Source organism: Chlamydotis macqueenii, chromosome 2 (genome assembly GCF_036417535.1).
Source record: "Chlamydotis macqueenii isolate bChlMac1 chromosome 2, bChlMac1.mat, whole genome shotgun sequence".
Lineage (NCBI taxonomy): Eukaryota > Metazoa > Chordata > Aves > Otidiformes > Otididae > Chlamydotis > Chlamydotis macqueenii.
The window spans coordinates 92,339,168-92,365,188 of record NC_141557.1 but is presented as its reverse complement, the minus strand read 5'-3'; the positions used below and the strand labels follow the sequence as shown (position 1 = coordinate 92,365,188).

Genomic DNA, 26,021 nt, shown 5'->3' with positions numbered 1-26,021 from the left:
GAAACTTCACCGAAGTACATGCAAATAAATTTCAGTGGCAGCACTGACAGAAAGGGCACTGTCACACCTTCAAAGGCTGCTTCCAGCTGTAACCATTCTATGATTCTATGATACCTCAATGTTTTGAGGTCAAGACTGTAATGAAAAATCTCAATCTACATTAATTTCAAAAAACAGCTTCCAAAGATCAGCCCTCTTCTACTTGTTGATTTTACTAATGAAAGAGACAATCTAGTTAATTAAGGCTGATTTTCACTCAAGGACTCCAGATGCCACTTGAGTCTGTAGCTAATCTCCCAACATGAGACAACAAGTGATGGTTGTGTGTTGCAGTCTACATGACTTACTACTGCTCAATGCTGGAAAGCAGGATTACATCTCTGTGACTTGTCTCACTGGAAGGAGGAGGCCTGGCAGAATCGAGTGTGACATGAATACAGCACTAATAAAAACAATTTTCATTTCAAGGCAATTTAGTTTAGGGCTTTTGTTTTTAAGTGCAATACTAAAGAAAAGTCTGAACTGCAGAGTCAGCTGCCTTCTCTATAAGTTACCTTTTGCTTAAGGGGGAAGAAAAAAAAAAAAAAAGATTGCAAGAGTCAGAGCTTTAGTTTGAGACCTAAAATACAGTAATTCTGACACAGGAAACACTAGTCATCCACATAATCTTGGAGAAGCAGCCCACAACTCCCCAGCCAGTACAGCACTAGTTACACCATGCTCTGAAAAAAAGAAAACACACTGCAAAAAGACAAGAACGGATGGACCCTCCACCATATTGGCAATTCCCATGAGACAACAAAACCTCTGTTTCCTAGGAGGTAAACGGAGTGCAGGCGGAACCTGTCTGAAGGGACAGGATGGATTAAACATGGTTATCAGGACGGCAGGACAGGAATTATATTTGCATTTTTTCCTAGTCAACATCTGTAATGCGTTAGATTGCTTCCCTCTCTTTATATTTTGCATCTCAAACACCTGTGTAAAATTGAATTCAAAGAAAGGGTGTCAATTTTCCTTGAAGGGGTGGTAGGTATTACTGGAGACATGTTCAAGCAGTAGCAACCACCTGACGCTCCCCTCCACCTCTTTTGGAGCAGCAGCAATTAGAGCTCTCCAAGTCACTTCCCAGCTCTTTCCAACTCAGCCCTCCCCAGCAGAAATGGCTCTGGTGCTTCTGCCCTCAAGCAGCATAATTCAGTTCCAATCACAACAGGGAGAAGCCTCAGGTCTTCTCCATCCATGTTCAAGAAAACATTGTGAGTATATAATTTTGCCCACAAACTTAAAAAAAAAATAATTTAAAAATAGTAAATATAATAGCACAGGAATTTACAAGTGATCATACCGAAACAGCTGGAGTCAAAACTACCTTGTGTAAGATCAACCCACAGGCCAGTAACAGCAAGAAAAAAACAAAGTTGTTTCAGCCCAGTCACTGCAGCAAGAATTTCACTTGCACTTTGAAAAGCCAATGCCATCACTGGAAGATGATGGCCCTTTCCTGCTCAAGGGAGCTCCTTACCCTTGTGCAGCTGTAGCTGTCTATACAAGCCCAAGAATAACTAGACCAAGAACTGAAAGAAGTCCAACTCACCCACCAAAAATAGGTAATCAGTGAATTTAACCCACACCAGCTCCACATTCCAGACCAATGGAGTGGATGGTGTGGGATATGGGAACAAACAGCAATAGCGCAGGAGGACACAGAGGGACTGGCATTTTGTTCTGCTTTTTTTGGAACAAGAAAGTAATGCTTTCCCTAACTTCTTCCAACTGGAAGTAGAGGCAGCAGAAGCTATCTTTTCACTGTCAGACATACATAATACCATACTGTTGCAAAGTTATGCCAAAGGAAAGCTTAAAGTCTGTCACAGTGAAAACAGGAATATTGCTTTGTAAAAGTAAAGCTGTCTTCACAATTTCGATTTGCTGGATTTTTTTCTGCTGGCAGTAATGGTCATGTAAAGAAGATGTGAATCATTAAGAAGAAGATATTAAAAATTGAAATTTTCTTTTCTTTCACTGAAAGCTCTCTGATTTTCATTTGACTTGAAAAATAAAACAAACAAAAAAATCATTTCCAAAAGTATAGCATGCAGTGTTCTTCATTAGCAGCAAGAAGAACACAGACTTAAAATTCTTTCAAGTTATTAGGGTATATAAAAAAGCCCTCAAATGCAATGTGGTTCTTGTTGAGAGCACAAAAGTTGCATGAAGAGTAGAAATGACAAAAAAAAAAAAAAATCACTATATTTAGAGAAACCAAAGTCCTACATATTCTCTACAAAGTCTATAGTAAGGCATTTATGTCATTTCATGATGTACAGTAATGTGTTTGTGATTCTCATGGGATAACTGAGTAATTAGCATGTTTTACTCTTAAGACTTTTTATTTAAAACTTTGAAACAAACACAAAAGAACATTACTGAAAAATGAGAGCTTCAGCTGAAGTAGCATTGCATTACCCTGATTATTTTTAACAAACTTTTCCAAAGATTTCATTTACATAAAAAAAAGCTCTTGTGTTTCAAGGGAATGATCGTGGTGCCTTTGAAATGAAAAATGGCCAGTAAGTGTCAATAAAACCTAGACAGATCTTTTGGTACTGGAAGAAAAACAAAGCTTATTTTTTTCAATATTAACATAATTTTCAGGATGACTGTGTTTTCATTTGCTACAACATTACAACATGATGGGCAAATAACTATGAAAAAGACTCCTATGTTTTTTGTTGCGTAAGAGTTTCGGACTCAAATTTGTGTGTTTCACACAGATGTAAGAGTTAACTCCTATTCATGACAGCAGGATAAATAAAAGCGCAGTCAAGCCCATCAGCTCTTAACCTAGTTTGAAATAAAACTTCGCAAATTCCTGCTGCTAAGACGCATCCTGGTTTATAACATCTAAAGACAGAAGTGTGCCCACTGGGTCATGATGCACATGCCTCGTGCCTGTATGCAGCAGCAGCTGTTCCAAGGGACATTTGCAATCAGAAGGAACAATATTTCTAGCATCATCACCTGATAAGGAGCAGTTCCTGTAACTCCACAGCAATCTGCTTATGTTCTAACTGCAAGGTTAGGTCTGGAACGATGTCATTAGCTGAGAGTCTCCTCAAAGCTTCTTTGTCTTTTGACTGCAGAGTTAAACTTCAAAATATCATACCTCTTACATGCAGAAATCAGTCTGCAAATACAAAAAATCCAGTACGTTTTATTTCTAGTAACTCAATGAAGTGAGAAAGAAGATAACACCTCACTGGAATTAAAAATACTGCTGACAGTTTTTGAAATTGGAATATTTTTAGATTTTGGGCTCTTTGGAAAACTCAGCAAAATTATAATGTCATGTCAGTGAAAAAGCTCATACGGACCACATTAAAATGTGCCAAACTTTGTTCAGTTACAAGGTTTTGAAATAACTATTGTTTGACGCTTATAATAGTATCGACTGAACATATGCAATCAGCTAAAACCTCCGAATACTCCATCCTTGGAGCTCCAAAGAGCCCCATAATGCTCCCAGCTGCTGCCTACCAAGGAAGGACATGGCACTCAAAGTACAAGCAAGCTGCTTGTGAGGGCTTTTTGGTTTTGTTTTAAACGAATTGCCTTGTTACTCAGATGGTAAGGAGGAGAATTCTGACCTGAACACCGAAGGAAACAAAATTTAAACCCAGAAAGGTTCAGAGAAATGAAAGAGTTAAGGGAGGAATTCTGACAGAATGCCTGATAAGTGTCTGAGAGAGATGAAAATAGATTCAGTGGCTGGGATAAACGAGGGGAATAACGGGAAAGACTAAAAGCTGTTTGGCTGGAGGGACTGATGTGAGCAATGTTGAGGAAAGGAAGACACAAGAGACCAAAGCTGTGACTATATACTTGATAGGGTTATGGCAACACTCTCCCTTATTTCTTTGCCTCAGGCCAAACTCAGGGTTTTGCTGGCACAGGGGTTCGTGTCCCACCACAAGAACTGGACTGGACAATTCAACAGTACTTAAAAAAAAAAAAAAAATCAAAACCAACAGCAAAATATCCACCTTTTCATCCTCATTTTTCAGATGAACACATTCCTCTGTCAAGTTCCGTACACCATCACACAAACACAGCTGTGGTGCCAGAACCCAGGACAGACAGTGGAGAGGTGGGAGGATGTGATGGGAAGAAAAGATGTTTAAGTCAGTTTAAATCAATGATGAAATTAATGTAAATGAATTTATGAATATTGATGAATGGATTGATGATGTAAATGACCAGACAAACAGATGAAGTTGATGTGAGAAGGGGAAAAAGTATAGACAGGTCAGACAAAGAAAGCTAAGATAGGCTGGGTTAGATTCTACATGAGAAAAGAAGCCCTAAGAGCAAAGATTAAAAAAGCACAAATAGAAAGTACCATACCAATTTTGAAAAACCAGCCCAAGGACAAGTCCAAAACTACCACTTAAGTTTACTGAATCTTTCTGAATTCAGAATATGTCTGTTCTCAAGTGTCTCATTCCCTTATCTGTAACACAAAGATAATGCTGCCCTTTCAGCTCTTGGATAACATTTAGTGATAAACCACAGAAAAATTCATGAGGAAAACAAACACTTTATAACAGAGTTTACATAGCACAAAATAAATCCCAAAGCCTTGGAGAGCACTGATGATAAGACGAGCTATTTAAAAGGTATTCATTAAGCGCACAGGTGCGATGGTGCTCACTAACTGAAACTGAGCAGCTGCGGAAAAAGTCGTACCACTGTGCGATCAAAGACCGGATCAGCTTCCACACAAAGAGGACATGCATGCCTGCAAAGTAAGATCATAAAGGTAGATCATTTTGAAGAGTCTTATTAATCAAACTTAACAGTATTCTGTTATTATGTATTTGTCCATAACAATCTTAGGGAACATAAGAAACCTTTATCAAATCACATATAAAAGAACATTCTTAGCAACCAATATACCTAGTTAATAAATATTAGTCAATGTTTCCATCACAGATACTAACATAAACACTAAAAGCAAGCTTATGGTGGCCCACTACTGACTTTTGAGAAGTTGGAAACCATGTCTCAAAGTTGCTTCCTTAAAAGCAAAACTTTGGCCTGGGTGAGAAAACAGTGTCTACTCATCAAGACCGATCTGCACACAGGGGCAGGCTACCAAGAGTTGGAGTATCCACGGTGAAAGTCTGCAGAGAGGGACTCTTGTTACTGCAGAGATTTGAAGTTCGTCAGGAGTACATGCTGTGCCACCCTGTTGTACCCTGGGGTTTAACTTTAAAAGTGACAAAGCTCTTTTTGAAGCAGGGATTTGGAGTAAAAAAACCCCAGGAAGTCAGTTATCAACAAAGTGATAAATTATTGAAAAACTCATCCTAAACAACCAAGGTACTGCATTTTCAGTAGCTAGTGCAAGGTGGTGCTCCCATACGGCTAGGGGGCAGGAGGTGGGCACAACCTCCTCTCCTGGCTTGACAGCACCAGCTTTAGTATCAGGAATTTAAATTGAAAAAATCTGGAAATGCCTCACACAATGAAAAGAGGAAAAAAATCCTTCTTGTCTGGAAATACGGTGAGAAAGAACTATAGAATCATGGAATGGTTTGGGTTGGAAGGGACCTTAAAGATCACCTAGTTCCAAACCTCCTGCCATGGGCAGGGACACCTTCCACTAGACCAGGTTGTTCAAAGCCCCATCCAACCTGGCCCTGAACACTTCCAGGGATGGGGCATGCACAACTTCTCTGGGCAACCTGTTCCAGTGCCTCACTACCCTCATAGTAAAGAATTTCCTCCTTCTATCTAATCTAAATCTACCCTCTTCTAGTTTAAAGAAGACCCTTGTCCTATCACTACATGTCCTTGTCTAAAGTCCCTCCCCAGTTTTCTGGTCTCCCCGAAGCCTTCTCTTCTCCAGGCTGAACAGCCCCAACTCTCTCAGCCTGTCCTATAGGAGAGGTGCTCCAGCCCCCTGATCATCTTTGTGGCCCTCCCCTGGACCCTCTCCAGCTGGTTCATGTCCTTCTTATGTTGGGGACTTCAGAGCTGGATGCAGTACTCCAGGTGAGGTCTCACAAGAGTGGAATACAGGGAGAGAATCACCTCCCTTGACCTGCTGGCCATACTTCTTTTGATGCAGCCCAGGATGCGGTTGGCTTTCTGGGCTGCAAGCACACATTGCCAGCTGATGTTGAGCTTCTGGTCCACCAACACTCCCAAGTCCTTCTCCTCAGGACAGCTCTTGATCTGTTCTCCACCTAGCCTGTATTTGTGCCTGGGATTGGCCTGACCCATGTGCTACAATTAATAAATTCATAGTTTATCAGTCCCCACTTTTTGTAAAACCTGGAGGAATGTGATAAACTTGCGCTTCCCCCCACTAGCAGGGACCCCCAATGACAGTTCCTCTCTCTGGCTTGCAGAGGGAAGACATAACAACCTGTCTCCATTTCCACAGCATCTCAGCTTTTCTGCCTTGCCATGTCTGTTCAACCACTGCCTATGCATGCACTGCCAGTCTTCATGTACATGTGGGGAGTGGGAGGACTCCAGACCACATTCTCTTCTCTTCACTCCAGTGCCACCATCAGTGGCTCCAGTCCTGCGTATGGGAGGTGGCAGAGGGGGCAGCGGAGGAGGGCAGTAAGTAGCTCTGACAGATGGTAAACTGGTCCTTACACTTCATTACAAAGCAGCAGAGAGCTTCCATCTTTTCTCATTTTACCTGTGTAAACACACAGCTATTAGCTACTGCTACCTTCCCAAGGGGCGCATGCTACCCCTTCTGTGCTCGTCAGGGCTATGCAGAAGAACAGACAAGCTGAAACCCTCCATGGCAGCAAACAGAAACATTAATATTCCCATATGCTCACTAAGATTATCACTCACTGTCATCAGCCTATGAGTATTGCACAGTTTTTCTTAGACACATACATGAACACATAATTTATGATTGTTAATAAGTAATACTGTGCTAATAGATGCAAGTCCTATAGTTTAGCTTTTAAATTCTTGAATCATCTATGGTTTTTTTTTTTAATATTTGGATGCAGTAGCAATCAGAGGCTTAAAGTAGGTCATTGCCTCATGGAACGAAAATGAAATATTTTAAGAGTTTACAGTCTCACTGCTCCCATTTTCTGATTGCACCTATGAGAACATGATCGATAGAAATGCATACGCATGTACGTTTCCAAAAATTCCAGACAGGCAGGGCTAAGATGTAACTTAAAATAATCCAACTATATCTGGATATGGAAATTACCTCTGAAGACATTTGAAGAATCTCCTTTTTGACACGTCCTTATGTCACACAACAATCACCTTCATGGAATAACAGTCAGCACTTTCTAATTACCCTACACATTTGACCCTACCTCCTGCACTCCTCTAAAGTACTTAATTTTCCCTGCTTCTGTATCAGGATAGAGCACTCTGTGTGGCAGTCTAGCAATCACCATCACAAATGACTGCAGAAGTATCTGATCTTGAAATGGGAATAATCACACACTATTTCCCAACTGTATCTTACCATGTTTTATGTGCATATACTCAATATAAGTAATTCATAGTGAAATCACCAGCAGCCACATACTTTGTGCAAACATTTATGTCTGTGCTGGCTTACGAATGTCTTTATTTTATGCAGATTTTCTCCTTCTATAATGAATCAGATTTTGGATACTTTCAGGCCAAAAGATTACTACAAAAAGGCAGAAATAATCTGTAATATGCTTCTACCAGTTGGAATCAGTACATTGTTTTCAAGGCTCGCTCATGAAGTTTGAGTAGTTAAATCATATAACATCCACAACGGCTTTAAAGACCCCTGAGACTACTTTCCAAGTACTTATTCTTTGCTTAGGAGTTAAGGATGTGCATTTTTCATGGTTCAGTCCCTCATTTTACACGGCGTCTGCATAGCCTGAGGTGTCACATTTCATGGGAATTTCACAAAACATATTAAAAAAAATTACACAAAACTTGAAGATTCATTTTCATGGAGACAGAAAGCAACCCAAAGTCTCCCAGCCTCTGTCAGCTTTAAAAACAAGGGAAATCCATAATTTTATGGTGGTGTTATTGCTGAATTCCATGTAGACTATGAGAACCCTATATCCTCCTCAGGAGCAGTCCCAACATGAAAGGCCATTTCATACAACGCACAGAGCAAGGAACAGCTCTGTTTATTTGTAGATGTGTAAATTACTATAGGGTGGTTAAACTTTTGAACTCAAATTTGCTTCAGTGCCAATTCCCATCCCAGACTGGGAGGACCTGCACTGTACGCTGTGTGTTAGGACCATATGGCTCTGCTTCCAGATGGATTGCGGATCAGAATCATATCCAAGGACAAGGGAGGGAGGAGGAGGAGGAGGGAGGAAGGAGAGGGCAGGGCTTCCTCCACAAACTATGGGAACACTTAAGGTTGTGGCCGGTAGGAAACTCAGTGTAATGATCGCATAGATCAAGTCTAATAAATGTAATTTAGAAATACACAGATGAGAAATGAAGACAGGAAATGCTAAAAGCATAGCAAGGAAAGCAAAGAGGATATTTTCCCTCTTTTTAAACTGCATGGTTTTCAAGGTCAAACTCTCCCAGCTACCCTTGTACAACTAAACAAACACATGTAGTCTTAAAGAGATATTTGCAGAAGTGAAAGAGGATTCAGCTATCACGGCAAGGAGGTTTAGTGTTTATATTACTAATCACAGAGATAGTATAGCATGCCCTCTTTTCTGGTACAGTGAGGAGCACTGTAATCTTATTATTTCTAATCTAAAGAGTTCACAAACCAGCATGCCAAACCATTCCTATTTTTTTTTATTCCACGGCTTTTCAAGAAAGAGCAAGCCCTATCTCGAGGTTTCTGCACACATTGTAGCAGGAAGGAGCATTGAGCCATCAGGTATGGGTCTGTTTTTTTCTGAGACTGTTGCTTTTGACATGAACTACAACAAATGGCACCTACAAAGCTCACTGATGGAAAGCTGGCAGTGCAGCCCATTTCACAAAGGGAGATGGCATGGCTGCATCACAGTGACGCCATACCTAAGCTCACCAGTGCTACTCATTAGCAGGTCTTATCAGCACAGATACACTAATTTGCTACTAATTTGCTAACACAGCAGTGGTTTGTTTTGTTTGGGGTTTTTTTTTTTGGTGGTGAGGAACCTAGGTTGTATCTCCATATGGAGCTGCTCCATACTATGCAGGCACAACAGCTTCCAGGTGGAGTTCCCATCTGTTGGTATAGTTTCATGGGACTGCAGTCTGATGTCCAGTATAAAATGAATGATATGAACATTCAAATCCCCATAGGACAAGTGTCCAGCTCTGATATACTTTCTGGTGAACTCAGCAGAAAGATCAAAGAACTGAATTTACAGGGAGACTGAACAAGCAAGTCCCTCTCAGAAGCAACTCTCCTAAGTAATCAAGCTTTAGGCAGTTGATTTCTCTTTAAAGCACAGGCTCTTACTACAGCTACTTCAAGATGAACTAAGAAGTTTACATAATTTTAAAGGACTGCACCTAAGAGGTCAACTTGAATATGTAGAGATGTGTGCAAGAACTTCACAGTCACATACAGATACCTGCACACTCAAGGTTAAGAGAAGAAAGGAAAGTTTTCATATTTGGCTTCAGGAAAAGAAAGAAATGCAAAGGTAAGCCTGTCTGTTCCTATTTCCTTGGGGCTGCGATACTTTTCTACAGCTGGAAAACTTTAAACAGTTCTCCAGTTCACTCTGAAACAGGAATAACACAATGGTATGCACAATAACACAATATTAGCTCCATTTTCGCTACTAAACTTACATTACTACCATCTGTTTCACTGCTGTGGTACCAACCCAGCAAGACACGTCTATTTAGGATAGACATAGCCTCTCACAGACCTTATTTCTAGTCTTTTGATATTTACACTAACCCTGCTGATGATACATTGCTTTACATACATTTACTGCAGAAGAACACGCTTCCCCATGCTAAATGCTTTGTAATACCTAACCTTTAACGCAAAAGGCCAAGGCCATGCAATTTATCAGGGTGAGGGAGGAAAATTCAAGAGACCTGGAAGCATTCGTGTCCTTGCAACAACAAGGGGTCTTTTTGATAAAAACAGCCAGCTGATTCCTGGAAATGGATCATCCCACTGTTACAAAAAGCACACTTACAAGCCCCAAGTATTCCTAGTAGCAGTTGGCTCGATACAGAAATGCCACCGGCTCGCTGATAACTCCATGCCTGGCTTGCAGAACGAGAGGGTTATCAGCAGCAGCTTCCACTGCCCGCTTGCAAAACCTCACCCTCACCTTCGACTTCCTCTAGCTCCTTGACAACTTCGGGCACACACTGTCCCAGTGACAGACAGTAACCAGATGGTCTTTTACTATTCAGCACTGAGGCGTTTTAGGAATTTAATCTGATTTCCCAGAACACACAAGACAGCCTTTCATTCCAAAGCTGGCATGCAGGTGGAATTGCACGCCTCTGGCTTTATAAATAGGCCTAATCATCAGTGGCTTTGGCACTGTGATTGAGCCATTTTCCTGCTGGTTTAGAAAAACTGACCTCCTGCCTGGGATTTCATAGCTATATGTTTTACAAACGACACAGGAGTACGGAGTATGTCGGATCCGTCACCTGGGACCATCTCATGCACTTGATCCAGTGTCCACAGAGACCAACAGGCACTTTATCAGAAGTGCAGTGGGCTCATGACAGGAAAAAAAACTGGTTCTACCGCAACCTAGTTTTTCTGTTCACATTACTGAATGAAGTATGGATTATTGAAGTTTTGGATATACCCTACCTTTAATTTTAGATTATAATAATAGTTTTGGGGGACTGGTAACTTAAAGCAGAAATATTACTTCAAATCATAACTCTTAGCCTCCTTCCAAGCACTTGTTCTCCTATACTACTTCGTATTTAAAAAAAACCAAACCCAACCAGCAAACACCATGAAGCAAAAAAAAATTAAGAACACCAGCCGAAATTAAAACCATCTCTCATCTAGACTTAAAACCCAGATTCTTATTCCCTGTATAAGCACACAGCTCTCTCTAAATCAGAGATCTGCATCCAAAGGCAGACTTTGGTTCAAACCTGATATAGTATAAGCACAGTCTGATGATCTCATTTTTCCCTCAGCCTTAGCTCTTTAACATGTTGTGCTGCAGCAAGGTCAAGGCCTCTTCCTGCTTGGACTGGACACCTAGCTTGTGCTTTCAGACCACAAGAACAAATTCTTGCTTTCATCTAATTATGGACACCACTAAAATACTGATTTGAACCCACAAGCAGGCAATTAGGGATCCAAGTACACAAATATGCTCTGCAAAAAAAAGCTGGATGACCTTTTGACAACCTTCTCACTGGATGTGAGGGAAAGACAGGACAGGATCCCACCAGGGAGAACTTCTTACATCATCGTGTCAGCAGACTGACACCTGAACTTCCATACCTCATTTATTCAGTATATTTTTTTAAAAACAATTAAGCCTTGGTCTACACAAGCTGCTTTTTTTTTTTTCCTTACCTTCCCAAGAGGACTAGATAAATTAACAGAAAACATGAAGATTGTCATAATTCTACCAGTTATTTAATTAGTTTGTGCTCAGTCATGGCATTTCACGTGTTGTTTTCTCATTTTGTGCAAGGAACAGAAGATCTCAAAATTATATCCAAAGCATCTTCAAAATTACAGTAAGACTTATATCAATCCTCATAAAAGGTGTATGTTTTCATCTGTCTTTCACTCATTTCCATTTATGCCTGAATATTTAGGCAACACCCACCATACTCCATCTTGTAACTGCGACATAAACTTTTAACTTCAGTGGTGTCAGTGAAGTTCATAATTCTTATGGATAATTGTCACCAAAGGGAAAAAAAGGAAAAGGGAAAAAAAAAAAAAAGAAAAGAAAGAAAGCCTGTTTCTGTGGTGAAAAAAAAAAAAAAAATCCTTCAAAACAGAGTTTCTTTACATCTCCATAATAATTAAAAGCAATGTCAAAGAGTAAACTTAGGGTGAAGAACTATTAAGTACGTAAGAAAAAACGCTGTTTTCTAAACTAGACTTTCAACAGAGTAACTCTCAAGAGAAGCCCTGGCTGCTGGTGATTTAGGGCCTACACACTATACCATGACAAAAGGGAACACTTTGGGAAAGGTATGGCAAACAACCCTAGTTCAGGGAACCCGAGCAGAAATAAACAGTCACTCCTTAGCACTTGACAATAAACTGTCTGGATTTCTCAGTAGTAGTATGTAAAAGCCACACTTATCTTCTCTTCACTTACTAATTAAAGGAAGTAAAACTTTCGTGACTCACATTGGCAGCTCAGTCTGGGTTGAATCAAGTCAAAACCACTAAGCAGAAATTCACAACCAGGAAACATTAAAGTGAAACAATGCAGACCTTGGGAAAAAGGAAAGCAATCTCCTCAAGAAATAACTTGTACCCAGGAACTCATTAAATCACCTACAACCCTTACGTATACATATATTTCCAACCTGCTTTCCCTTCTAGGTCCAGAACTATTTCTTAAGTGCACGCAAACAAGTTCACAGGAAACTCTTGGAAACCGCTCAGTCAAGAGGGGCCCAGCCGGGCACGGGCGAGTCCCAGGGGTGGAGGAGGCAATGCGGTGCCTAAGGTTGTCGTTTACTGTCACAAGCCCTGCAAGCTGGGTTAGGATCACAAGAAGAAAACAGTGAATTACCCCAAAGCTGCTGGAGAAATGCAGGCAGAATATGGAGCTAAGGAGAAATCACATCCATTTATGACTGGGGCAAAATGCAGTGAAAATAAGGAGGATGTGTTTCACTCCAAAAGGATCTGCAGGATAAGGACACCGCAGCAGTAAGGCACAAACATTCTAGACAAAGATGACCTTTTTTTTTTTTTTTTTTAAATCTCCATAACCTAACGTTGAGTTTAAAGCTTATGAGACCACCTCAGTGCTAACTATGATGTATCTTCTGTCAAATGTACCAACCTACTCACCAGTACTCTGAGTTTTGTAAAATGCAGCACTGCAGTAACACACACGACTGTCACAAAAAAAATCCAACTAATTGCTATAGAGTTCCAAAAATAATAGACCAGAAAAACACTCTTACATGACGTATTTAATGTTTCTTTTCAGCACCCTCCTCAATGTATTTGGATAAGATTGTCTGGCTACGCTGTACTTCCAAACCTATCTTTATCTCATTGTGCATGTAGACCTGTTCAGAAAGTACATGCTGGCTCCTGGAACTGCAAACCAGCTGACATAATCTTGGAGTTGTAACAAGCTTTGAATTTCCTGAATGACAATCAAGACAAATTTAATTTCTGAAATAAAACTCACATCACACAGAAAAATAATGTTATTGTGTTAGATGCTAGGATACACTACCCAGAGAGAAACTTCAGCTTCTCGCATGAGCAAAACAGGGAGAAAAAAAGGACCTGATTTCAGAAGACAACAATCCCTAAAAGCATCTGCTTAAAATAAAGATTTTAGCTCTATGGCTTATTTCCATACAGTTAGTTTTTGTTGGTGGTGGTGGTTTGTTTGTTTTATATTTATTTTGAACAAGCTGTGACCACTTGTTAATAACAATGCAACAAGATGAGTTTGCTATTTACTGATTATGATGGCATGGACATTGGCACTAAGGCTCTGTTTTATCATTCACTGAATCCAGTAGAACATCTTCAGATCATGGACACCAAGCTCTTAAACACAGCACAACCAGAGAAGCCACACCAAGAAAGAGACCACTGTGATCTCCCTGAATTTGTGATGCTTTAGGGTATATCCTAATAAGAAGAAAAAGCAATCCATTTGGAATGAGGTTTTAATTCTTCTCAATCCACACCTGGATGATGTCAAATGAAATCTCAGTAAGATGAAGGCATGTGCAGTAGTCTGGTGAGATCACTCAGATGTGACTGACTCCTCTGGTATCAGCAGATCATTCTGTCAACTGTGAGGCTCAGTGCCCTGGACCTTATCTGACATAGGGGCACAAGAGCTGCAGGGCTATCCAGTGTTTGGATTATGAGGCCACTTGGATACTCCAGTAGTGTAAACACCTATCAGGCTTTCTTATTTTGAATTTTCAGTATTTGGCTGCAAAACTCAGCTGAAGGGAAAAGACGTCATCCAGCCACACTGGATTAATGCCAAGCTGATAAAGGTGTAAACCCCTAGACTGTCCTATATAGCACCTTTGTTTTGCTTCTAGTCTGAATTTTCTGAGAGCACCTATGGCCAGTTTCCTTCCAGAAACTACTTTTTTTTTTTCAGCGGTAAAGAATATCTCTTTTCTTTCACATGTTTCTGTCCTTATAGAGTTATAGTGTGGTTAACAGTCTTCTTAATTTTGAGTATATACATGCTACTATTCAAGTACATTTATATCACTATGACTACTGACATAAAACATAATTTGTGGTCCTGCTTTGGTTTCTTGTACATCCCCAAAAGCTAGTATTTGTACAGTCTAATCTTCAAGTTCTTCACAAGAAGCCACACTTACTAATTGCAACCTTGCCTTCAGTAACTTAGCATTTCTGGCTCTTACAAAATCCTTTTCCTTATTTTTGTATTTGTTTTACTCCTCAAATTGCAGTTTGAGTTTTAGCAGCTAGATACATCAAAGTGACATTTTTAAAGACAGCTATATACGTCAGTCTAAGAAAATTCAAATGAGCAATCCACCGGAACTATGCATTCCTCAGTGCTCTCTATTTACTAAGAGATCACCCAGCAGCAAAAATCCCTTGGTGTGACTGTTCGCTCGCTCGTAACTCCTCAAAATACTGAAGGAAGTCTCCCAATTTGTAGCCTGGGTTTCCTGGTTAGATGAAAATCACAGGCATTCATTTGGGCCACAATACAGTAAATCAAGTAACACACCTTTTCTGCATCACTCTCCAAACCCTACCTTTGCCAGTTATCTTTTAAGTGCAAAGAACAGAAGTAAACCTCCGATTACCTGTTTAACTCCAAAATATCAGATAGCTAAAAATTTTTTCCAGCCAACTGATGTTAAGATATGACCATCTCACTGTTTATTCCACAGCTACTAATCCCACTCCAAGAAGTTATTTTGCTCTGTGCCCTTTGACATTTACAGCTATCTGGTGAAAGCTTTAGAATGCCTTTTCTTTCTTAGAAGTAAGAATTTTCAGTATGAACTACAACAAAATCTGTACAATGGAGAGACTATCAGCATTTGAATTTACAATTCATACTGCTCAGCGGTGAGTATTAATTCCCCCTCTTAATTTTCCTGCATAACATGCAAAAATTGACACCAAACTGAGAAACATGTTCCAAGACACTAAACACAGCAAGTTGCAGCAGATGTGCGAGAGTTTCAGAGCAATAAAAACAACTTTTGGATGCATTTCCTTTACCTCTGAGGATGTAGTTCTGATAATTCTGGTCAGCTTCTGCTCCCACTTTGATTAAGCAAGTCAGACCTTCAGCGACAACAAACTCGTGAACCAAGTCTTTGTCATCCTGCCACAGGAGAAAGGAAAAACTGGGTTAGAATTTTTAAAGTCAAAGAAACAGGATATATCATCATGTAAAATCAGATGTCTACAACATTGACTTCATGTTTCAGATGATCTGAGCAAGTTGATATGAAAGTTGTTATAGAGAAGACTAGAAGCAGAATTCTAAATTTTAAAATCAGAATTAAAATACATTGAAGTAAAGCAATAAGAAAACCAACCTTTTACCTTTAAGTACAGAAGATTCGTATCTGTAAACCATTATTTTTTATTTTTCCATTAATGCAGACATTCTACCTGATATTAAAATTTCATCTCATCACATTAACAGACATTCTTAAAGCCTTAGTGTCAGTATCAACAAGAGGAGGCCATATATGCGCCTTAGCATAACGCCAGGTTCAGTATTTGAAGGTCAGACAACGAAACTTTTAAAATTGGTGTTTATTGCAACCTAATATGATATTCAATATCTTAACGTAATATTAATTAATTATATTTAGAATGGCAATGTACAGTGTTGAATATAAGAACACTACTAGATAACGTTCCCACATTATGATGGAAAACATAGGAAACGTAAGAGAAAATACTCCTCAGTATTTGATGGAAGTTAAACTTGTTAAAGTGACTCACTTTTTTTTTTTTTTTTTTTAAAAACCATCAGTCCTTCACTCAGTGCAGCCAAATGACCCCATATCACGTATCAGGGAGAGGAGGGCTTTGCTGGGCACTACACGCACAGTGCTACGCAGAGTGACTATAGAGCACCGTACCTACAGCTTGTCATCTCCTCTCACCGAAGGCGCACATAGATAAACTAAAGGCTACTAAAAATTTGATTGAACAACACTTAATGAATTAACCATACAAATTAGGTGCAAAACCAATTTATAATATTAATGAAAGAGAAGCACTCTGTGGACAGAATATTCATAGTTGCCGAGTCCTTTCTTTTGATTATTTTTAACATACATTTTCACACACAACAGTGTATTAGATAGACGTTTCAGCTTTCCAATAACACAGCCCTGAGAGGTCAAGATCCAGACAGTAGATAGTTTTGTTGAGAGTAATTTCTGTATTCACTGCATACACTTAGAAAACTGCCAAGGAAAATAAAATAATCAAGTCCCCCTTTAAGTGTGACGATTCACCTGTTGCACAGTTCTTTCAGCCTGACAGATTATTTCTTATGAATTTCCTTCTTTCACCAGAGCTAAGTTACATAATTCTTAAATGCTGACCAAATGGTATACTTAAAATTGTAAGGTGACCTAGCAATTCATAAGAAATGTATAAATTATAAGAAAAATACATTTAATGTTTCATGAGAAGATAAAATTTGTTAAAACCATTTAAGTATATATTTTGCAGTCATATATAGATTAACAAATTTATCACCTGATAAAGGTGATTTATCCTTTAAAAAGTATATATTTTTCCTCAAAGAAACTTGAGTAATCTCTTGTTCTTCAATAATTTTGAATCCTGTTTCTCCTAAAACTCAAGAGAGAGGAACATATCCCTGGAGTTTTTCAGCTAAGCTTAAAGTAAATTATATTCAGGGTTCAGGTAAACTAAGGCTATGCACCATGAAGTTTGCATGCCGAGAAAGTAAGTTACTCTGTATGCCAAGGTCAATGCTTAAAAATTCCCTGCTACTAAAGAGAGAAGGTGCCAGATTTCCCCTAGCAAGAGCGAGGGACAGAAAGGACAAAAGCACTCAGAATTTAGAAAAATTACACAGAAATTGGTAGCATAGTGCAGAATCAAGAAAGTTGTGGGGAAAACATACTCGAAATTGTTTTTCTACAAGTATGATGACAAACATGAATATTTTATTGGTCGTCACTGTCTAATTTAAGAAAACAAGATATATACAATATAAACTACTGAGTGATAAGTATTTCAGTTGGTAATGGTGCCCTAGCTCAAAGTATACTTCCTTGTTCTTTAAATACCTTTTGCTGATATTTTAGAAGAAAATGTGATTTTGCATCAACTTATGAAAAGTGTGTTTGTATCATCTTTGAGTTGAGAAAAAAAAAATCTATTCTCAGTTGACTCACAATCAAGCAAGACTGCAAAAACAGGAAAAAGAAGGATTAACAGTGGTTTGTGGGTTCTGACATTTGTTAATAGACCTAACATACCCATTTTTGAAAAATAAAAGACATTCAGAAAATACAAAAAACCATTGTCCCTATGCTAGAGAAGCTAAGAGTAGTCCAGGTTGAACCCAAGAACAAAAGAAAAATTTTAATAACACATAGCCATCAAGGGCTGTTGATTCTCAGTAAATGATAAAAACTGAAATACGTGTTACAGATTTAAGATTTTCCCCATAATCTTTAATAGTGAATGCACATCAGAATATCACCTGGGTAAAAAATAGCATCTAATTCTCAAAATACCTCATGCTAAAGATCTGTTATATGTTGGTGGCTTTTAAATTTATTTTCTGTTTTAAACAAGGACCTTCCCAAAACAAATTGTGAGATCTGCCTTCTGGAACTTTTTTGCAGTGGCCAAAGGAGTAAACCAGTATAGCATAGAGTCATCCTGGACTGAAAAGAGATATATTGCAGGGGAACAGCAGAGGAAATGAAGGGGATGAGGGACTCTAACCAGACTGCTTTTGGAAAGCACTGAATAAACAAATCAAACCTGAATTTAAAAAAAGGCTTTTAAGGTACTTCTCCTTTCCCAAATAAAAAGGAAAAAGAAGGTGTAATGAAGTGGAGTACAAACATATCATGCTCTAGGTATAAATCTGAAGTCAGCATGTTATCTATCCCATCATGTATATACGATGAGAGGAAAGAAGCAAACATCTGGAATGTGCAGGGAGAGATGAAAGGCACCCAAGCCAATACGTTCTACATTGAAAGGAGAATGTTTACATGAATTTTGGTCTAGGATAATCTTTTCAGACCCATTAATTCACTGACTTGTCAAGTTAGGTGACCTTAGGAGTAAAGGCTACTCTCTAGCAGCGGCAAGAGGTTCAGGTTTCCAGGAAAAGAGTATTCATTGTGTGGAATATATGGTGCACGTGACAATGATATGTACAAGTAGCTGCCGCATGTTCATGATAACAGTTAAAAGGAGGCAGGGAAAGGTTGTCATTTGCTATAGAAATGGACTCCTCTGCTAATATCGCAAAGATTTATGAGCCCTTAATCAGCAGGCATTAAAGCACTGATGAGAAAAGCAGCAAAACACAGGCAAAGCTCTCTAAGCTTCCTGCTGAGCTCCTGCAACCATGAAGATTGTGCAGTGACACAAAGGCTGGCTACTTAAAGTCTTTATGAAGAGACACCATTGGCCTTGTCAGATAGCTATATTTTACACATTTACTCACAGGCTTGGAATAGATCGTGTCTCTTCCTTTCTTTAGGCACCTCAGAAGAAAAAAAACAATATATGATGCTTTGTAAGAAAGCTCTATTTTTGCCCAATATATAATGAAAAAGACATTAAATATATTCAAATTGATGAGTTTGAAGCTTACTTATGTGGTTGACAAAATGCACAAATCATACTTTCACCTGCATAATTCAGCCTAGCTATTAAAAAGACTCCACAAAGCCTTTGATCAAGAAGTCTATACAGTACACTCTGCCACTAGCAGAATAAGAAATGTAGGCAGGGTTTCCTCCTACTCATACCCCTGTCTCTTTACCTTTGGATGTATTCTCTAATGCAGTTTTGTGGGGTCTTATCTGAAGGTGAAGACTGAAGACTTTTTTTCAAGGAATGACACTTTGCTAGAATGCTTCTTATCTGATGTGCAGCTTCCATGTGCAAAGATAAATTGTTTACATACTGTTAAAAATAAATCTTTCTGAAGCCTGCTATTTCTGCAGGCCACATGTTTGAAAGTTTTCACCCAAAGCGTGATTATTTTTATGCCACAAGAAAGTTGCCTTGTTTCCTAATATGAATCAAGGTTTTGGAACAGTTTGTCAAGGGATTTATTTATTTTTTTTTTCAAAGCTAACGAGTATTGCTGAAATCTCCATTCCAAGTATTTGGGGAAACTGGATTAGTAACTGAATACTCACATTTGGATATGCACATACATATTTCTCTCTTACGTGGCTAACAGCTGTGCAGAGTACTGTCTTTCCACGGAATCATAACAAGATGCACATCTATGATATTTTCACCAAGGAGAACCTAATTTTTATGGATTTTTTTTCCTTTCATAAACTATACCATTGTTTCGAGTTGCTTAAGTATTCCCATATTTAATCCTATGCTGTACAGTTCTCTCCTGTTTCTGTTACAAAGTTAAACACTGTGCATTTTATAATGTTAATTTCATTAAATAAGGAACCATGGGGTTCCCCAGCCTGCGCTCTCCACATGACACATTACTGAGTGAGCCAGCAATTACATTCTGTACCATCCAAACGTTCCAAAATGCAAAAGTTGCAATAATCCAGCCTAGAAGTGAGAGCAGCACAGGCAGCCAAGGTACCAGCCACTGCCACAAGAATCTTCTTGCTAAGCTTTGCCTACAGGCTTACAGGAGAGGATTGTACTCCCACTGAGCTCCAGTGGTTGACGCACTTCACCCTCTGCCTCAGGAGGAGCTGCCCTCTCTGCTCTGTCACACTACAACATCCCTATTAAGAGATTTAAACTGATTCTCAGGCCAGATGATTTTGTCTGTAGACCAAAAGTGGTAACTTCACACAAAGATATATTGCATTCACATTTTCACATTGTGATAATTCACTTAGGTAAAAGATAAGATTAATATTATCATTTCACTGTCCAATGTAGCAGAAGAGGAGAAACGTAAACCCTGCCAGATTCAAAGAGGAGCAGCATCCTCCTCCGCTGCCTGAAATCTCGTGGGACGAGATGCTGGCAGCATACCAATACAGAGCCCTACAGGCAGAAAGGTCACAGCTCATTCAGACACCGCCTGGCTCCTCTGAAGGAAAAATCACTACTTTTTAAGAGGGGGAGCTAGGGAAATTTTCACTCATTGCTCTGTTCATCTATGAAATAGTATGCTGGGAACGTGTGCTGTCCCCACACCACATTAATACATCAGAGCAAGGTCTCCTTGGAAACCCCTCCTCAGATTCCCCTGCCAGGGGTACACACTGCACAGCAAGGAGGCAGAACAGAAACAGAAACCCCAGATGATTATGCTCAATGTGAAAATAAAATAAAAGAAAAAAACACCACAAACAAAAACTGAAACAAAAAAAAAACCCCAAGGAAAAACGCATGGATCACTAAAATGCCAACGCACTTGCAGAAAGTGCCCCCAAAAAAATAAATGATGGCCACTCTCTAAAGAAGAGAAAAGACATTTTTTCACCCTTTTTTTTTTTTTAAATCTCCTGCAAAGTCAAGATAGGATCACAAAGTTCAGCTGGTTTTAGGAGGATTAAGGTTTAGGGATTAAGCTTCATTCACTTGGGGATGTAAATTAGCAGCAGCAGGACAGCAGCTGACTGGTGAGGAAAGGGAGGAAGGAGGAGGCAGGTCAAAGAGCAAAGCATGCGCAACTGCAGGCTTTCGCTGGTATAAATCTCAAATGACAATACATCTGGCGTTCCACCACAAGAAAGTAAACTGCAGAACTATTGCCTAATACACTTGAAAAGCCTCCTGTATTGCTAAGCAAATAAAGGCAGAATAATAAAATCTAGGTTTCTGTTCGCAAAAGCATCAGTGATGGGTAGGTCTTTATTCCACCCTTCCTACTCCTAACAGTGCAAGGAGAATAGAAATTTACTGATCTTCTTTCCTAAGCATTCCTCTGGCTCTGGCAAACCCTCATGTGAAAAAAAAAAGAAACCACAACAACCAAAAACCAAAACCAACAAAACAACTCCATAGCTTCCTCCTAACCTGACTGCCCTGGACAGCAGCAGCAATGTGGCAGAGCAGGGCTATGACCACAATGTACTTCCATGACCCGAAAGCCTTCACGTCCACAGGTTCCCCGTATAATTTCAATCACTTATATGATGCTCTGCCCCAGTAGCAATAGAAAATTAACACCCAATTCCTCTTGGCTCTCCTTTCAGCGGCTTAGCTCTGTGGCCCCAGGGTCTACATTAGCAAAATACAACAAGAAAGTCTCCACAAGAATATTTTTAACTATTGCTGCCTGCCTTCACTACGCATCACATCTGCTAAAGTTACCAGCAAAATAATTACTCCCATTGACAGGACTACAATGATGTAGTAATAAGAGTTATGCCATGCTCTATTAGAAACAGAAATCCCAGACCATTTGTGGAGTCCAGCTATTTACTGGCTAAGCAACAGGTTGCATTTTATAGATCAAGATTGGCTTGCAATGTTTGCAGTTAGAAAAGCTCATTTTAGCTTGAAAACTAGGTAAACATAGTCCGGAAGTGATTGAAGGAGCATGGATCGCCAAAATATAATTTATAGTTACTTTACCACACTTTAAACGATAGTTCTGTTCTTTGGACTCTGAAATTATTGGTATAATTAAAACACAAGCTTGCCAATGCAGAAGTGCCTGATACTATCTAATTCAATTGTCACTGTTTATTTCAGTCCATTATAAGAGCCAAGTCATCTATTGCAAACAAATCTGGAAAGAAATCATCCCCAAAACATATACACATGCACATATATATACACACACATACATAAAACTTAAGTCCTACGAGTTCCTCAAGACTATATTGCCATTTCAACCAAAATTATTTAAGCAGTTACAAAACAATTCTATAGATGGACCAGATGAGCTGGTGGTTAAGCAGGCAAGTCTTATGTTAAACCATGAGCTCTGCTTTGAGTCAGGACACTACTTCTAGAAGATGAACCAAACACAGCTCTCAGGGGTAGCAGAAGGAGAGTCTTCTGCTGTCACAAAGAGTCCATCTCCCCAAGACAAGTATCTTCACTGCCCGATACTTGACAACTCAGAAGCCACCTCAAGATAAGGATGCTAGGCAAGTTCATCTGCTGTCTTCCTTCGCCCACGCTCCCACCAGCACACCTAAAAGAACAACTCCTTGAGAACAAGGGTGCCCTGGGCCGGGATATCTTAAAACTACAATCAGCTGCTAGAGGTAACCGAGGCAGTGGTAGAAGTATTTCAGCCCTGAAGGGTTTGATGAGGACCAAGCACCCAGTTTGTCCCTTAATGGAAGCTCCTTCCCCTTAGTACCTCTGCTGACCACAATCGCACTTCAGACACTTTGCTGCCCTCACCGGCTGTGCCACAGCTTCCACTCCGCTGCCCTCCAAGCTTTTCCCTACACTCCTTCACGATGACTCCACGCTCCTTATTTGCTTCTCCCTCAGCCCTCACACCTTCCCAACTCATTACATGTACATCTGTGTAGAAGCATAACACTATATAAAGGCATCAGTATTTTCACAATGTTCCTTTTTTTCCTAGTCTCATGTCTATTTACATGAAGCAATATTTTACAACAGCATGCACAGAAATGACCATTCTCCTTACCTTTCAGTAGGGTAATATATTTAAGCAACCTGCAATGCAAACTTTGGCTCCTAGTGATTATTACAATGAAAACTCACCCTCAAGTATCAATTCCATTGCATACCTTTGCCATGAGTCAGTTGCCTAACTAGCAATCACCAAATGTCAGCAATTTTTTTTTGCCAGCCTTTTAAGCACATCTGTGCCAGCTAATGATAATACTATGCCATTAAAATATTTATTTTTTTAAATTTCTTTACAAGATGAAAATATTACAAATACAGACCGCATTATTGCTTATTATGGATTTCCACTTTTGCATCAATAAACAGCTACAGAAATCACCCAGAAGTGTTTGATTTACAGCCATTAATCCCTTGTAGTCTCCCTTCTGAAATACTCTCAGTCCACAAAATAAATATTTTGGTTTTTTTTCAAGAACACATTTTGTATTGCGCTAAAAATACCAGCAAAACAAATACAGCATTTGCCAGTGTTTCCCACTAGCAAAATAGAGAACCTGCAACACTTATTATTTCACACCTCCTTTACAAAGGGACACATTTAAATTGTATGCCTTTCTGCAGCTTCTTTTGGACAGCTGAAAGACTACATGGGGGCACAATAAATCTTTTAATATTTCACATTACGTTCAAATTAAAACACATGGAAACATATCCAATATTTAATACCTTGAAAAAAACATATAATTCTCTTACAGACAGAATTTCTTCAAGCTTAAGGATATTGGGAGGTACTCTAATGTGAAAGAGGTTCAGAGAGCTTTGAATTTTTTTTTTCACCTGTCCAAATTTTTAAAAATATATAAAACCTGAAGGCATTTGTATGAAGAACTTCATGCAACGGCTTCTCAAAGTCTTTCTCAAATTTCCCAGGTGACAGGTATGCAGATACCTAGGATAACCAGCACTAGCCATGTAGTTATCCTCCCAGTAGCTGTCCTGCAGAAGACTCATGTCTTAAGTTGCTTAAAGACAAATTAAAATTTAGAGAGGCAAACGTGCTTTGCTTGCATAGCAAGGTTGCTCCCATGCCACACTTACGTTCTTACTTTCTTTGCTGTCTTCAGTTACCAAGATCAAATTACTCTGATCCTCACCACCATCTTCTCCAAGAAAGTTCTGTTTTTCCTTTACTCTGAACGTGGTGTTTTGTTTCTTCAAGCGACTTTGGTCATTAATTTCACTACTTGCACAGAACCTGCCTGATTCCTGTATCAGATGAGGGAACTGCAGGTAGAAAACAATCTTACTGTGACATTATAATGCTTGCTTCTAGTATTCTCACTGCACTTAACCTTGCAGTTGCATGATGTCATATTCACCTGAGAAAAATCCCAGAGTTATCATCAAGCTTTACCACTGAAAATCGTGGGCTACCTGTTTGATGCATTTTGTCTTTCAGGAGAGGGAACCAAACTGTACTATAATTCTTAAAACAGGTTGAAAGAAAGAATGTGGAAAACAAACTCTACTATTTCAGCAAGTTGAACCATTTGGAAGAACATTCTGCTTTCAATATATTGCTATTTCAGATAATGTAGGTGCAGGTAATTACAGGATCTTTTTCCCCAGATAACATTTTTTCCCCTGTGAGTGTAAGAAGCGAGCAAGCAAAAATAAGTCACATCTTCATATCAGATTAATCTATAAATATTAGCCAGAAAAGCTTTGGTTGCCTCCCCCTATAAATACAAAGCATTTAGCAGGAAATGAGCAAAAAAAGTCCTGCTGTCTCCCTCTGTTTGTTTCCTGAAGTCCATCTGCCTGTATAAACTCAACCACCAGGTAAAAATAACACTGAAACTAAAGGCATTTTATGCTATTGACTTGATGGGGACAGAATTTCATCCTTTGCATCTTGAGTAGACAGCAGATACATCAATATACTGTAGTGTTCGTTGTCCCTGTGTGCCCCCCCCCCCAGTTAACAGCAAAATTAAAAATTACTAGAAAAGTCAACTAGATCAGACCCTACCAGAAATAGTCTTCACAGCAGTTAAACAACAGATCAGACAATGTGCATGCATTGCATTACATATTTGAAGAAGCTAAAGTAGACAGGCTCCATAAAAAGCAAGGTTTCCTGTTTCAATTCAAAGACTCGCACAAATTAGAGAATGCATAATGGTGGCTTCTCCAGTTGTTAGGCTATCCTTGTGATGGAAGTAGTCCACATTTGATAGTCTCATTAAGAACTGTTTAGATCTCAGCCCATAACATTGTCTAGGCATGAAGACACTCTATTTGCTAATGAAACTGAGAAACCGATTTTGACATTTAACATGTCATATCTATTTTATTTATAATCTCTAAACAGTAATGAGACGTATCCTTTGTAAAACAGGATTAAACAGATACGTAAACTGCTATGTGGAACTATGATGAATTCAATTTGAGAAGGAAATGAAGGTTTCTTTCTTTTTCATGCCTCAATCAAGAACCCTTCCAGGAGGGCTCTTAAAGGGGAGAGGAGGCAGCCTGCCTTACAAGTGATGACAGCAGCCCCTAAATCAAGTGTCACACAGCTTTAAACCCTAAGGAGTCATCAGTCATGCTTGCAGGAGGGGAAGGAGCAGCCTCCTTCCTTGAGATCAATGAGGCAAACACAGAATACTCCTTCTGCTCTCCTCAGGATGATTGATGACTCCTCAGCAGCTGAAGTGTGTGACATTTGATTTCACTTACTGATAAGACTGTGTCTATCCAAACACCTTCTAGTTAATGTTTCCAGGGCCCCTACATAGCTGTTCTTTGTGACGTTTTAGACAAAGCTCAATTGTTCAATGATTCATTAATTTCTCAATAATAGAAGAAAATTCTGTAAAAGATTTCTGTAACTGTGTTGCTTGATGTTCTGATCACAACACAAAACGGGAATCCTCAGGAAAAACAGTGGGAGATGTCCTGCATTTGTCAAATGACACTTAGTGAGGAAAACAGCCTGAAAAGAAAACTGGCATTTTTTCCTTATCACTTTAAAATATACCCTTTAGTTCTGCTTTCCAGAAAA

The 26,021-nt window shown here is 39.3% G+C and overlaps 1 protein-coding gene across 3 annotated transcripts in view; it reads right to left on the bottom strand.

Moving 5' to 3' along the window:
- FHOD3 (formin homology 2 domain containing 3) overlaps nt 1-26,021 on the bottom strand; it is a 393,419-nt gene that overhangs the window by 179,109 nt on the left and 188,289 nt on the right. For all 3 annotated transcript variants that reach the window (XM_086740433.1, XM_086740431.1, XM_086740432.1), the window contains exon 5: nt 15,425-15,530. In XM_086740433.1, the coding sequence (XP_086596559.1) occupies nt 15,425-15,530 (106 nt within the window). The remainder of the gene's footprint in view (nt 1-15,424; nt 15,531-26,021) is intronic.